Here is a 15,708-nt window from a genome sequence, read left to right as displayed (position 1 = left end):
AACTAGAGACTCCGGGAGATTTTTTCGAGGTGAGAATAATTGTTTGACTGATTTTTACTTGAGATCCTGAGATATGTATGTAAGCGATCTCATTTGTAGAAGTGATTATTCTATAATTGAAATGCGTGAAGTAAATCAGTTTTGGCCAATATTGGTAATTTGTTTATATTTTATTTAGTGCTGAAGCCAAACAATTTCCTTCAACATCAAGTAAGCTTTGTACAAGTTTTATATACACAGACTCGATTTATGATTTTTCAGTCTCAAAAATTTTAGCTGGAAATTTGTTTACTGTGTTCTTCACCAAATCTTTGTTTTTCTTCTTAATAGCGTTTGTGAATGACTATCAGAGTTCGTTATTTAACAATAGCGCGATTCCAAAACAAAAACGAACGGCTGCAAAGGATCTGGGATGGAAATGGGCCCTTAACACTTGCCTAGTTAAATAGCGATTGACTCCCGATATATTTTTTTGATTACACGTGAAGAAGCGTTGTTTATTATTCACTCATTTGTAACTACAATTATTTTGGACGTTGGCGAACTGACATTAAACGTTGGCGAGTCGACTTCATACGTTGGCGAATCGACTTCGTACGTTAACGAATCGACTTCATACGTTGGCGAACTGGCGTTGACGAACTAACACGTTGGCGAAACGACCAGTTACCGTTTGCACACCGAAGGTGAAATTGAAGTTAACCAATCTTTGAGCGGATAACAAGATTATAAATCTAGAGTAGCTGCCAGCCACAGACCTAGTCGCACCATAGACATATCCCCCACCCTCCCCACCCCCTCACCCAAATTCAATTTTTATGCAGCTTCAGTTTAGTCAGGGTGAACTGTATAATTCTCGAGCGCTATAAGGAACCTTTTCTATTTTGATATTAAAATACTGAAGTATGAATTTGTCACCATGTTTTGGATTGGATCTTTGACAGTCACAGCCTTTGTAGCTGACTGGCATGGTCCTGGGAACCTTTTCTATTTTGATATTAAAATACTGAAGTATGAATTTGTCACCATGTTTTGGATTGGATCTTTGACAGTCACAGCCTTTGTAGCTGACTGGCATGGTCCTGGGAACCTTTTCTATTTTGATATTAAAATACTGAAGTATGAATTTGTCACCATGTTTTGGATTGGATCTTTGACAGTCACAGCCTTTGTAGCTGACTGGCATGGTCCCGGGAACCTTTTCTATTTTGATATTAAAATACTGAAGTATGAATTTTTCACCATGTTTTGGATTGGATCTTTGACAGTCACAGCCTTTGTAGCTGACTGGCATGGTCCTGGGAACCTTTTCTATTTTGATATTAAAATACTGAAGTATGAATTTTTCACCATGTTTTGGATTGGATCTTTGACAGTCACAGCCTTTGTAGCTGACTGGCATGGTCCTGGGAACCTTTTCTATTTTGATATTAAAATACTGAAGTATGAATTTTTCACCATGTTTTGGATTGGATCTTTGACAGTCACAGCCTTTGTAGCTGATTGGCATGGTCCTGACTGACCGCTAGTCCCATGTATTTGAACGGTATAATCTCCAACACTGTCATAGGAATGCGATGCAGTCTTTTGAGGACTGGACACACTTTTATTCGTGCCGTCTCCAAATAAAATATCGTAATTGCCAGTACAAGCATCCGACACGGTTACATTAAGAGTCTGGCCTCTTCTGAGGATGTCGGATGTTATGTTGAAGGACGCTGCAAAATTAGAAACAGCTAAGTTATACCAAGTGTGGCAATGAGTGATTTTATGGCAGCAATAAAGTAAAACATCAAGACCTTCAGCTTATCTGGACACCTTGTCCAGACGCCATGATACCTCTCTCACTTTACAGCTCTACTCAACTGATCATTAACCCCTAGCAGTATCTAGGAGTAGTTTAGGTCGCCTTTCTGGGGATTCCGTTGAGGTCTGGGTCCGAGTGACTCGGCCGAGGTTAATTTATTCACGTGGCGTAGGTGTACGAGGTGTTTTAAGGGTATGGGTCTAATTTCTCCTTACAAAGTCATCCCTTAATCACACATTAAGGTCGTGAGAATAATGAAAATGATCATCAACTGCAGAAACTCTTGATTGATAAGCACATTCTCCTTGTCAGCATATCAGGAAATGTATAAAGAACAGTATGGAGAATATGCATACTGATATACATGCGTTATTGACCAAGCGTGAGGTCAAGATGGCTGGATATTGGCCGAGTTCTTTTTTTTTTTTTTTTTGCATTTTTATGGACCGAGACGAAGTCTGCGAAAAAAGAACGAGACTATTATCCAGCCATCTTGACCGAACAAACTTGGTTAATAAAGGATTTAGTATATCGCAAAAAGATTTCGCTTTATCAAGAATTAAGGAATGACTTGTTTACTTCCAGAGCCTGGAAAGAAAGCCAACTGTGTTTGTAGCACAACAAACTCACGAGAATCGTTTCTCTTTTCTTTGTTTTGACTATCTTCTGCCGCTTTTTGCGTTTCCATCGCCGAAATTATCGAAGAATAACGCCGCCCGCTCGGGTAGCCAACCAGAACACAGAACTCGCCTTATCTTGCTTAGGGACGCTGCAAGCGATGTAATAATAGGGAGTAAAGGGTTCAACTTTTTCATCATGATGCACATTTCAAAATTTTCTTTTCTGTGACACTACATAAACCTCCGTTGTATGATTTGAATGGACAAGGCTGGAAACTTCAAAATTCTTCGCATTTTTCTCACAAAAGTTTGTAACGTGCCTTGGCCCTAAGGTTCCTCTCGGCACTTAACGAAACCACACGGTTATAAACTACACTTCACGGTACTACACAGTTGTACACTACATGACTGGTGAGGACTCTACATGGCTATGTGCAGCACTTCAGGACACTATACGGCTCTCCACCGAACTTCACGATAATTGACGACACTTGTCGACCCTACACGACCCCTAACCGCACAAAACTCCGCCCCACAAGACTTTTCATAGCGTTTTATAACGTTTTCAAGGCTCTTCAGCGAATTTTCCGACATGATTTAAAAGAGACAAGTCCATTTACGATGTTGTACGATACTTCACTGCACTCTACAACACGAAATCTCGGTATGTATTACGCGGCTTTTTACCTGACCGAACTTCACGGCACAACGCAGTAATTTTTTTTATTTATTGGACCGGGCACTGTCTTGAATGGTCCCGAATGGTCCTGAATGATACCGCACTTGTGTCCCTTTGAACTTCAGTCGTGTAATAAATCTCTTATTAACCAAGCTTGCTCGGGACCGTACTGGAAGAATATCGGCCTTCTGTCTTTTTTGTACGGACCTCGCTGCGCTCGGTCCGTATTGTGAAGACCTCGGGCCGATATTCTCCTAGTACGGCCCTCGCGCTTGGTTAATAAGAGATATATATATATTATTTTAAAGTAATGGTTAGACAATTCACAGAACATTTAACCAGACTAGACTTTTGTGGCATTTATCAACACCGGCCTACAAAGAATAAGACTATCATGGTGTCTACAGTCGCCCTTTCTACCCAGCTGTTGATATGAGCGAGTGATATCTCTTTATTGAAGAAACAGTAATCAAAAATAAAGCGACTCGCAGACGATGCCATCACCTCAAGGCCAGAGATATCGGATATTTCAAAGGGAAAAGTGGTGAATCAAGCCAACTTTAAGCATGGATAACGATCATTAAGAAATGCTGTCATTCGCTGCGCGTCGTACGTTCTTGCAAACTTGTTTCAATTCATCCGGAGACGAAGTCAAATTGAAACGTGATGGTAAGCGTGTAAGCTAATCACGCTACCTCCTCACATTTTATATCCGCTAAAGGATATTTTCTTTTTCGCCATTTCAGAACAATTAACAAACCAGCCTGTTTGTGATTCATTATTTATGTGTTGCTAAAGATCCGATTGTCTATTCAGTTAAAGGCGAAAGTATTTTCTATCTTAAAAGACTTAATGGAGCTACGAGAAATGAGACTCTGAAAGTAGCAGTTCTTTACTGATATTTTATCGAATTTGAGATTAAAGAATTTTTTTCATTATAATGAATCTTGCGTTCATTGTTTTTGGTCTCGAGTTTGCGCTCTGCTAGTTATTTTTTGAGAAAAAGTTGTTTTCTGCATAATAGTTTACTTTCTGCATAACAGCCTGTGTCCTTGGACGCGGTAAACCATGCATATTTATCTACTTATTACTGAGTCTAAAATAATTTTTTAACCGCCCGAGAATTAAAAGTTTTACCTTTAACGGACGTTGTCCACTGCATTGTCTGTGAAAAAAAGCAAATAAAATGAAATGAAGATCGAATAAGGAAAGTAGAAATAACTATCCCATCAGGATATGATGGAGATGGAATATTTTACATTAGTTTGTAACCACAAATAGGCGATCGAAAGTGCATTTTGTGTCATCAGAAAATAACTTGGCCACTGCAATTCTGTTACGTAAGAACGTTTAAAGCAAATCGTTCAGATACATGAACAATAAGAGCATTTTTATTCCCTGGACTTTTTTAATTAAAGTAAAACATTTAGCTTGAAATTGTAGCAATTTGCAAAACAAGCTTTTAGATTCCCATCACAAAACTCATGCTTCTTCAATTTGCTAAGATGATCCGTCATCGTCTATAGAATTTAATTATCCTGCCGCTTTGATATTCAATGTTTTTCAAAAGAAAATTAAAAAAAAAAAAAAAAAAATTTTTTTCTAGACTTTGCGACAATTGCGAAAGGAACTGTTTTGTAATATATTTTTTAAAATCGCTTTCCCGAATTAAAGTTTCGGAAAAACTGTACATAATAAACAAGACAAGCAAATGACAAGGTTCTGTCCCAATAGTATCATTTTGTAGCTGGATAGTTGAGCCTTAGCGACCACGAGATTTAGTAAACTTTTCAGTTAAAACTGGATGTATTTAATGATGCATAAAGCTTTCAAAGACTGATTAAGGTAAGGGGCCGGAACACGTGCACTTGAAATTGTTTTGAAAAACGTCAGTAAAGTGCTCAGCTCACCAGATAAAAACACTTAACCTCGATCTTGGATGATTTTTCAAAACATTTTGCGCGACAGATTCATTTCTTCCATATGCACGCAGTCAAACGATTTCAGTGATGATATGGCAAACGTTATTTGAACGGTCTGTTAAACTGATATTTCCCGGCTGTTGGTTCATCAAATAAGCTATAGGTAAATTACGAATGAAAGCATTTTGTAGATAGTCTAGGAATTTGCAGGAGAAACGACAAACAAACTCAAAAGCTACGATTCAAACGTTCGACATAAATTTTAATACATTTTGTACGCAGAAAGACAAGAAATGTTATTTGCAGGGGCCAAGAGTAATGTTTCATTTTGAAAACTGCCATGCCATAAATACATTTTGAATTGAAGGCTGTCAAATGACAGCTATATCTTCGCTGACGTTACCTAACATTCCCAAAAACTTAACCTCAGTGAAAAGAAAAAACTTACTAACTTACCAATAAGCCAACGCATACTCCTATAAGCAAGCTCAATGTGATCCTCATTTTGCAGCGAAGACTTTAAAATTCACACTTTTTTCATTTGTTCCAGCATAACCTGAGGCAAAAAATAAAAAGAGGTCTGGAATATTCGCAATTGACAGACAGTTATCTGACAACCCCCAACCGTCGCCAAAATATCTTGTGTTGTTTAGTGCTGGCACCAAATTCGATTCATCGTGGAGGTGAGCAAACAATTTGTATTTTTATGGCCCGACAACTAAACTGTATTCTGTAATCATTCTCTTTTGTAATTTTAATACCTTCATGCAGGTGGCTGCAAAAAGCGGAATTTTAATGGACAGGATGAATAAACGAAGAAACTTGATCTAGATAGTTGGTATAGAAAGTTTCTTTTTGTCCAAAGTTTTATTTTTATGTAACCGAACAAAAAACACAACTCATCACAATTTTAGTAGAGAAATAAAAAATACTGAAATCACTTTTTTTTTTTGCCAGTCAAAGCAGAAGTTAAAACATATTTTACCAATTTAAAAAATGTTTTTAAACATTTTTATGTTCACTTAAGTTTAAATGCATTGAATATTCTAAATAGTGAATTATTAATAAAGTTGAGACCAGAGACGAAAATCTTTCACTTATAGTTGATATTATTGCGTTAGGTCTCTGTTAGTCAGTTCTTAGTCAATCCTTTTATTAGGTTGTACCCTTCGGCGCCGGTTAAATCAAAAGGTATATTCTTAGGCCTCCATTTTAACCAGCCTTAGCTAATTGCACCTGTCATAACGGAAAAAATGTAATATTAAATCATACATTACAATTTCGGCTGATTTCGAAACAACAACAACAACAACAATTTATCACTTATAGAGCGCTATTTACAATGACAGATCAACAGCGCTTTACAATCAATCCTAACCCGCCCATCCCAACCCAGGGGAGGACATCCATCACACAGTAATCTCGTGCGTGGGAAATTAACGTCTCCTACCCCTAACCCTGTAGGAGACGGGACCTCCATTTATTTGTCCCTATCCGAGAAGACTAGAATATCTAACCATTTCTTGATGTTATAGAAATGTAGCATATTCTTCTCAATTATTTTAAGACCTTGAGTGTTGGTCCGGCCGAGGCTCGAACCCTCGACCTCCCGCACAACAGTCCAGCGCTCTATCCATTGAGCTAACCGGGAGGCGGTTAGTAATAACAGGGAAACCTGTTTAAAACTGTTCACGAAATAATAATGGCAATCATCAGTGAGGTGACGAAATTCATCAAAGTTAAAATGAATTTACGAGCCTTGTCTTCGTCGTCGTCACTAATGGCTCCCTTTGTTCAGTTTGAAATGATCCAAGCATTGCTATAAATGAAGTAAGTGTGCTTTAAGTTACCTAAATGGATTTGGCCGACCGCTATATAACTTACAGAATTCGGTTGCTCTTGATTACATCTTTCAGGGGCAAAATCCTGTTTAAAAGTCACTTTTGTTAGGAATCTGTGGTTAATTCTTATGCGTCAGAATCGAAGTTTTTTTAATCAACGAGAGAGCGCAATGTCCGACTAAAATCATTTGCGTTTCATTCTAACTTCAAGTCCAACAGTGTCTCCTTTATCTTCTAGAAGATATGCTTAACCAGCCAAGGAGGAATCAATTAGAGAAGGGCAAGTCACAAAAATTGCTGCGCAAAACATTGATCAAAGAGTGAAAGTTTTCTCAAAGTTATTTAACAAAGATAATGAAAGCCCGTCATTTCCAAGTTCCGCATACCACATACTAACTACTTGAAAAGAAACAAAGAGAGAATATTGTTATTATACACAACAGGTGCGCTAGATCGCCCTAACTCAACGAAATCACTAATAGTCATCACAATAAGCATTATGATATGTTCCAGTTGATCGCCTGAAAACTTCCATGCCTAGTTTCGCTGTTACGTTGTTCAGAGCGGAATGCGTGCAGAATTTTTGCTTCCCAAGCAGTACAATTGTTTTGACGAGCATTTAGTCAGTCAGAATACACCATATATACGTAATTCTCATTTCACTAAAAGTTATAGAAGGCGCAGAACAGCGTCATGCATCAGTAAAGAAACACAGTGCAAACGTAAGTCTATTCATTGTGACCGAGACTTACATTCAAGACTTTTGTGATTTTAAACTTTTTAAGAATACATTTTAAAAAACCTATATATTACTATGAGGAGCGTAAACTTGTTGCAATAGCATAAACAGTTTTATTTGATGATGCATGTCTTTCAAATTATCTTTTCATATGAGTGAGTCATTTATCATCGTTGGACGTCATGTATTCCGCGAAGGTTAAAACTGCGCGCATGCTTAGCATCTTATGTTACATACCATTTAAAATCAAGCTTAGTCCTTTGCATGGTAAAGGTGTATCGCTTACCTCTTACATTCAGGGCGAAAATGTGTACGCAAATAAAACATGTAAGGACATGTCGCAGAATATTGCGTTTTCGTGGATAACGGACGAGAGATTAATTATGCCCCAGAAGGCAGGATAGCTATAGTTGTATAACTGATGATATAATTTTGCTTTCTTTGTAGTTCTATACCATGCAGTTAGCGCGCTCTTACGTGCACGACGTGCGGGAATTGCGCAAATGGTTGTAACGGAAGATCTTCTGTTTCATACATAATTCACTTGAATGTAAACAGTGCAGATTCTTTATTTTCTACTGCTGAATAGATGTAAAATTATCTCACTAATTTTTTTCTTATTTCTATGTCCTTCGATGAAATGAAGCTCGTAAGAAAAACAAAAAAAGAATTGAAGAGTCGTGATTTTTTTAAAGTCATTTGCTTGCCTTCAATTTACATGTATCGACATAAAATAATTTTGAGTTAAAACCGGAATAACTAGAGCGATTACAAATTACGACGTTTGGCAAACTAACGTTGCTGAATCCTTGCGTGCGCAGTGTTAATGTGTAATTTGACAGCCTGGAGAACACCGAGAGAAATTTCCAATTTCGGTGTAGTGTCAACTTCCACGTCCCATCCGCAAATAATAAAATAGGAACACGAAAATCTTCAGCCGATCTCTGTAAATTCATCCTTAACCTACTTTCTACACACGGTATCGTGACGAAATTCAATTTATGAACACATTCACCAGTGATCAGCACTTCAGCATACCACTTAAGTTTCAAGGCATTATCTGTTACCTGTCCTGCTGGCCAATCAGATTTCTCGAGCTTCAAGAAAACGCACTCACCCGAAGTTGTTGTTTTAAACGTCCGTTTCGGCCAAAAAGAACTTTCACCGCTCCGGAAAAGAATTAAATATTTCAGATACTCTGGAATTTAATCGGATGAAACAATTCCTTCCTTAACCACTGAGCGAGGTGGGAAGCGCTTAAAATAGGACAGTTGCTCTTAGAAACCAATTGCAATAACCAATGCATAATTGTTTACGTAAGAAGGTAGTATATTTGCCTAAAGCCAAAATTACTATGACATAATCAAACATGAGAGCTGATAAATTTGATTCTATGAACCGCGAGTCTATAAACAGTTTTACTTTCACTTTTCCATATTCACGGCTTGCTTCACTACAGGAAAGGGAGATAAAACATTCTTGGAAATATGAAGTCATTAGGTGTCCAGCTTTGAAAAAATTGGGAAACGTATGAAACAATTAAGATGATGTGAAGTGGAGGTATTGTCTCAACGATAGGTATAAACCCCTACCATTTCAGCGTATTTACTCGCCTGATCTTTCAAATTTCGTTGCCCATGCTCAGCACGACCTCGCTGATCTTTGTTTTGAAGTATTCCTTTAGACATCAATTAGTTTTTACCAAAATATTTGAAAACCGAAAAAGTCGCAAATTAATTTTCTTTGAGACATAATTGCCCCATGTTGAACAAATACGACTAGTATTAATTATTTTATGTCACCACGAACAGAGCCTTCCTTTTAACTTCCGGTAATGGAAAGCTTTAAGGATAGATTCCTTTTCATTTAAGTCAGCTCAGTGAGTGAAGATTTTGCAATAAAAATTATCTTTACCGTTTCTTTGTCGAATAATTCTTAGACTTGGTGTCTTTTCAAATTTACCTTCAGGATAGAAGGGATCATGATTTTCTTTTCTATTGCCACAGACTCTTGAAGAGAAATTTTTAGTCCGATGATGTATAAATTATATGATAGTCATTTCCTAAGCTCCTATCGTACAAGCTGATCAGTTCTGCAACAGTAGAGTACAACCGAAAAGCGCCATATCATATGCGGAATTCCCTGTAAGTCTGATTGTACCTGGGTTTCAAGAAGTTGAAAACAAATTTGTAAAAGATTCATCTTTTCAAGGCACATCAAACAGGATCTGAGAACAATTTCTGCCGTACTTACTTTGGGTACAGTTCGTGCAGTTTCGTGTCTTTGCTTCAGCTCCTTCGTGAGAACAGATGCAGCATATGCCAAGAAATGTGATAAAGGAACACTTAAAAGATATCTTAACACCCTCCCACGTGATCAAAGTATATCGCAAAGTTAATGCTCTGTATCTTCTACCAACCTGATGAATTTCAAGACTGATACGAGAGTAACTTTTTTAGTGTCGTTGCAAATTCGGTAATACGATAACAAAAGTGGTGCCTTCTCTGGGCAGATATCGATTATAACTGGTGGCTTCATACGCACATGACAAGCCAATGTTATTACGGCGCAAATCGATATTTGTGGGAAAAATAAATAAAACCCGAACATCAGACACAAATTTGTCAGGGCTCTTACTTCAAAAACCTTGATTGCGAGTCTTCACTTGTAAAATTTCTGTAAAAGAAAAATTAATAACTCTACCAAACTAAGTGATAAACTATCTCCTGAAAACTGCATAGTAACAATCAATAATATTACGCAAGGACCCGTTTGTTATTGTATTCATTTGGATAGTCGTTTCAAACATTATCATATTGACATAGCTCTGCCATTAGTCAGCACAACTAGTTTTCTTTGAAAAAAAAAAGAAACATTTTGCCTATCTGGAAAAGCAAAACTGTTTAGCAGTAGACTACAATAAAATTTAACCCGTGAGTTAGCACACTTCCAATATAATTAATATTTTACTACAAACCGATTCTCTCTTGTAAAATGTTCTGCTTTTGCAGGGGAAGATAAATAGGTGGTGTATGGCATACTGATTCGTTTGGAAAAAAAATCCTAAAAAATATATATTTTTACCATTTTCAAAGGCAGAATTGAATGTTGTCAAACATATTGACAGGCGGCCCCTGGGTGCACGCAGGCCAGCTGCTTCACAAGCCAGTCAAGGTCGGCTTGGGAAAGCTTTCTAAAAGCCGCCATTCAGAGCTCGAGTAACCCATTTTTTTCTTAATTGCACAGATCAGACTGCCTAAACGCTACAGTAACAAGAGCAAAAAGGTGCTTATTCTTTGTGTGAAACTGCCGACTGCTTTACAAGTACAATTTATTTGAACTTAGGGGAGGAGGGAGGGGGGGCTTGGGGGATTTTGGTTCTGTCATGATAAAGAATTGAACTGATCCGCCCATAAGGCCCTCTAATACTCTTACGATCATTGCTCACTGATAGTTAGTTGGCAGTCATTTTTTTATGGCTCCCCCCCCCTTAATCTTTTGGCGGCGACGACTAATCCCCTTCCGCTCCCCCTGAAAAACATGTGAACCCCCCAAAAATCCTCCAACGGGTGATAATAATAATTATTTCCTTAACAAAGCAAGACGTATTTAAGTCTCTACTTGTAAGCTTTACTTGGTAAAGAAATTTATTCTGATAGTTATAAAGACAAAAATCGTACGTGACGAACGCAGCGTTAATATCTGGTCTTTCGATTTTAATTTCTATCACTGCTTAGAACTCAAACAAACACAGAAGAAACATACTGTTGCCTTTTAACCATTTTTTTTTAGGATTACTGCATGATCTGTTTCTGTGTGGGAACTCAAAACGTGTTTTTCATCAATGAAACAAAGTGTTGTTGACTTTAAAATCTAGATCATTACTTTCTCAGTCGTGGCGAAAGAAGGCGAGGGGAATATTACCGAAACGAACCCACAAGAATGTTGTCAGGTGATACTTAAAACAACTTTACTTTTAAGAAACATGCCGACACTAAATGCTGTAATCAATAAATTCATTAATATATGAAAAAAAAAAATAAAATCCGGGTAAAATTTACTTGTATGTATATATAAAGCAAGAACGGGGATTATCAACCCGTACGACCTACCCTCCTTCCTATTGCCGATGTCGACCCTGTGCATTATCGAAAGTTACGTTTCATCCGATGAGCAGTGAGGGATTCATATTGCGTAGATTTATGTTTTTTTTCCATCCCCTGAATTTTTAAGTTATTAATCACAAAAGAGGTGGGGAGATGGGCTGGACACGGACACCCCAGGATTTCCTCCCAACTATCCCAAGGCTACCCGGCCCCGGTTACCAATTTAACACTGTGCAACCATTCTGGCGCCTGTTATATAAACACTGAAAACAAGAATCAATTCCGCGACTTAAATCAAACCTGGCTTCTATTTCTATCAACGTGACTTCAAATTTAACCAGATGATTTAATGGATGGACGATTTATCTGTAAAATTAACTGTATTTTTTACGTTTAGAACGAGTGCCCGATGCTCTTGTATCATTTTCATGTATGTTATCTTAGTGCCCTGTAACATTTCTTTAATTTCTCGAAACACCTGCATAAAATAATCATATTTTGGCGAAAATCTTTCTTCGCCGAAAATTAGCGCAAATTTGCAGTTTTTTTTTCGAAATGTGTTGAACTTAACGATAAAATTTTAACTCTAAGATGTTGGAAGGCAAAATTTAAAGTTCAAAGATCTTCCATTTATTTTGTTGATGAATGAGCAAACAGAAAAAAAGCTACAAACTTTTGCGCATAACAAAGAATTTCAGATAGAAAAATACTGAAATATTATCTTGGCTATGTATGTAATGAAAATATATAGTTCTCCATTTAAGCGTTAGGCGCGTATTTGAACAGTTTCGTGACTTTAAAGAATAAGAATGTAGTTTTGGTAGCGAATTTTACACTTGTGTTATTATAGACCCCCAGGAGGTTGAAACTGAGTCATTTAACAAGAAGTCTTCAAAGAAATTAAAATTGTTCCACGAAATGACGAAATAAATAAAAGACAAAAACTAGCGAGTCGATGCAGAAAAAAAACTCAACATATTGTTAAGAATTTCTTTTTCCTTTTTTCTACTAGCGAAGGTGAACATAACGACTGTCAAATCTAGGACTTAAAATCGAGAAATATTGTATCCAAAACAAACACTCCACTTGCCTAGAAATTTTCCCCCCGCTTTCAACCTACTTTAGTTTTTGCACACCAGAAGTTAGTGTTACTTGTAAATGTGAGCCGTACCTTTTCTTTTGATATTCTGCTCTCAAGAATTTGATTTTTTGGCTTTTCACCGTATCAAGTTATCACGCTCACAACAATTTTGCATATATCTGTTGAAACATCTAGAACTGCAGTTAACACCTGCGCTTGTTTGACAATTGTGAGTGGTCGAGGAATTCTCTCTAACTAATAACACATCATAAAAAACAAACAAAGGCAGCTAATTTGAGTAGTGTGCGATCAAGAGTGTCATGAAGTAAGGTTTAAACTCTACGAATGGACACCTGAAGAATAGTGTACTTCTGCACAGACTATTCTGCCAACTGAACCAATGTACAAAGATCAACAATCCGACATCTAAAAGAATAACTTAAGTTGATTAGCAACTTTCAAGACTAACAGATGATAACGACACGTGACAGGTTTAAAAAGAAAAAAATTGATAAAACAACGATTAAACCATGTGACAGGAAACAATTGTAATCTTGCGCAAGAAAGAAATTATACAGGTTTATATTATCCCTTGACGTCCAATACTACCAAAAAAGTGAAAAGAAAAACAAACAAATTTATATTTAAGTATAAGGCGCTATAGTATTCCTTGAATTTCACGGCTTTCTCAATAATTGTTTTTGGTAAATTCATTATTACGTAATAACGTTGTTTCTACCTGTTTTGTTTGAAAAAAATTTATGGATCTGTTTCAGTATTTTGATTGTAATCCTACAGTGCTTTGCCGTACTAGCTATATAGGCCGCCGTTACCTCGTCACTCTTTCTCATAGAAGTCTTAATCTCTGTTTACACCTCTGCAATAGGGTTATCAGTTTGGAATAGCATTGCGCTGTAACAAATTACGATCAAGAAGACTCTGTATGCCGAGCCATAATGTGAAAAACTTCAGTTTTGAGCGATGCAAGAGTAAGCCTGACTGCTTCAATGCTCTTGTTTCAGTATAAAGAAAATAGCCAATTTGCGAATTACCCTTGGCTTTATTTTCAAGACGAGTCCTCGAGCTCAACCATTCTTTTGAAAATGAGTTTAATTTGCATGTGAATGGAAACTTATTATCATATGAAAGGATTAGCACGAGGACTCGTTTTGAAAATGAGGCCAAGGGTAATTCGCAAATGGGCTATTGAATTTGTGTCCGGTCCATCACGTACTTGATATTGGACTGGTCACTCGGTCTTCACGGCCAGAGACTCAAGTTAAAACCACTCGACAATATACAATAAACAATAATACCATTTATATAAAAGTCTACATGGATAATTTCAGTAAACAAATAAAGTTCAATTTCTCGTCTTTATTCTGAGACAACACGCAGGTTCCGTGATAAAGTGGTAGGTTCAAAAAGTGGCCGACGGGTCGCAGGCGAGTGAGACAAAAATATCTTTAGAGACCGGTCATTCTTTTATCACCGCAGGGGGCGGGGGTTTGAAGGATTTTGGTTGTGTCACGAAAACATTTTTCTTCCTTCCCACCCCCCTTCCAAGGTTCTGTGATATTCTTATGATTATTATATCATTTAATGGTGTCTTTTGATCGCCCGGGTGAAAGTAGTACCGAAAGGGACTCTTGATCTTAACGGTACAGTAACTGACAATTATTCGCCGAAGGCGAAGTGAATATCGTCGAATAATACCCGAGACGAAGTCGAGGGGATTATTCGACAATATTCACCGAACCTGAGGCGAATAATTGTTTTAGTATAATTTCAGAGCTGAACTACAGAGAAATTTCTAAAAATCATAACATTTTAGTAACATTTATTAACATTTTATTTTAACATTTTATGTAAACCGCGTGGAGCGGTTTATATAGCGTATGTAAGGAACCGCTCGACCAATCAGATTGCTGGAAACTCTTAGCTTAGCTCTGAAATTATACTAATGACTGATATTGCGACGTTATCAAGTACACAACTTTATATGATAGCCTGAATTATACACGCGTTTTGATTGGTACTTAATAATGAATTATACACGCGTTTTGATTGGTTCTTACTAATGAATTATACACGCATTTTGATTGGTTCTTACTAATGAACTACCGTAGGACACAAGCATTCATGACGTTACCATTTACAACATTTTGCTCTTTTTATAAAAAAAATGAAAAACAAATAGATTCCATACGGACCTGACGCACGGCAACATGGTAATTATTTGTTAAATGTAATCTCTTAGCCAAAGAAACTGAAGAATTTCTTCGTCCGTGTGTGTTACCACCATCGATGATATCCGTTTCAATTCCTGATATTGTAACGATGTGATAAGGAGAAGCAATCTTTGAATCTCACTTTGCTTGAATAAAAGAGTGTAAAGTCGGTTTACGAGGTTAGTAGCCTGCCAGTCCTTTACGCTCAAGTCAGCTTTGTAGCGTGATGCGACTACTTTATTATCTTTTTCCACTTTGATAAGATGCTAGCACTAATGCCTGATTTCTGGTTCATAACAGGTTACCCTCATGCATTTCGTGAGATTTGCCTAAACATTCTCCGGTAGCTAAATGTGTCTTGCCCATAAGCACAACGAAATGACTCAGTCAGGGCTCGACTCCTAAATTCTCGACCGAGAGTCCCTGGTGCGAGCTTCTCTCACACAGGCCACGGTTCTAACAAAGCCACGAAGTCGGGAGGCTACTTTTAAACCTCTGCAGATTGTTATTCAAACTTTTGGCTCATCTATAATTAAACAGTTCGCTTCGCCCCGACAGAAGACCTGTCAGTGACAAACAATTTAAGAGCGCATTTCTTATTATTGATCATCGAAATTATGAAAGTTTTATCGAACATCTGATCGAGTCACTGCATCGAATTGCATCAATTTAACGAAATATC

General features: G+C 37.3%; 1 protein-coding gene and 2 long non-coding RNA genes across 5 annotated transcripts in view; 1 reads left to right on the top strand and 2 right to left on the bottom strand.

The window, feature by feature from the left end:
- Positions 1–13,012, bottom strand: part of LOC111321123 (polycystin family receptor for egg jelly) — a 39,725-nt gene extending 26,713 nt beyond the window's left edge. The window contains exons 1-4 of one of the 3 annotated variants that reach the window (XM_088752392.1): positions 12,886–13,012; positions 5,485–5,584; positions 4,244–4,271; positions 1,459–1,718 (exon numbers count right to left, since the gene is read on the bottom strand). In XM_088752392.1, coding sequence (XP_088608518.1) covers positions 1,459–1,718; positions 4,244–4,271; positions 5,485–5,532 — 336 coding nt within the window. In that variant the 5' untranslated portion in view covers positions 5,533–5,584; positions 12,886–13,012. Of the gene's footprint in view, positions 1–918; positions 1,058–1,458; positions 1,719–4,243; positions 4,272–5,484; positions 5,667–12,885 lie in introns of those variants that run through there. The other 2 variants (XM_088752393.1, XM_088752394.1) reach the window with 2 other exon arrangements.
- Positions 2,221–3,605, bottom strand: LOC148734503 (uncharacterized). Its single transcript, XR_015998500.1, has 2 exons — positions 3,475–3,605; positions 2,221–3,087 (listed from the first exon to the last, which is right to left on the bottom strand). It is a non-coding gene; the product is annotated as an uncharacterized LOC148734503 (long non-coding RNA).
- On the top strand, positions 5,002–6,135 carry LOC148734502 (uncharacterized). Its single transcript, XR_015998499.1, has 3 exons — positions 5,002–5,191; positions 5,579–5,711; positions 5,800–6,135. It is a non-coding gene; the product is annotated as an uncharacterized LOC148734502 (long non-coding RNA).
- Positions 13,013–15,708: the final 2,696 nt, after the last annotated feature.

Source organism: Stylophora pistillata, chromosome 3 (assembly GCF_964205215.1).
Source record: "Stylophora pistillata chromosome 3, jaStyPist1.2, whole genome shotgun sequence".
Lineage (NCBI taxonomy): Eukaryota > Metazoa > Cnidaria > Anthozoa > Scleractinia > Pocilloporidae > Stylophora > Stylophora pistillata.
This window is presented reverse-complemented; position numbering and strand designations above follow the sequence as displayed.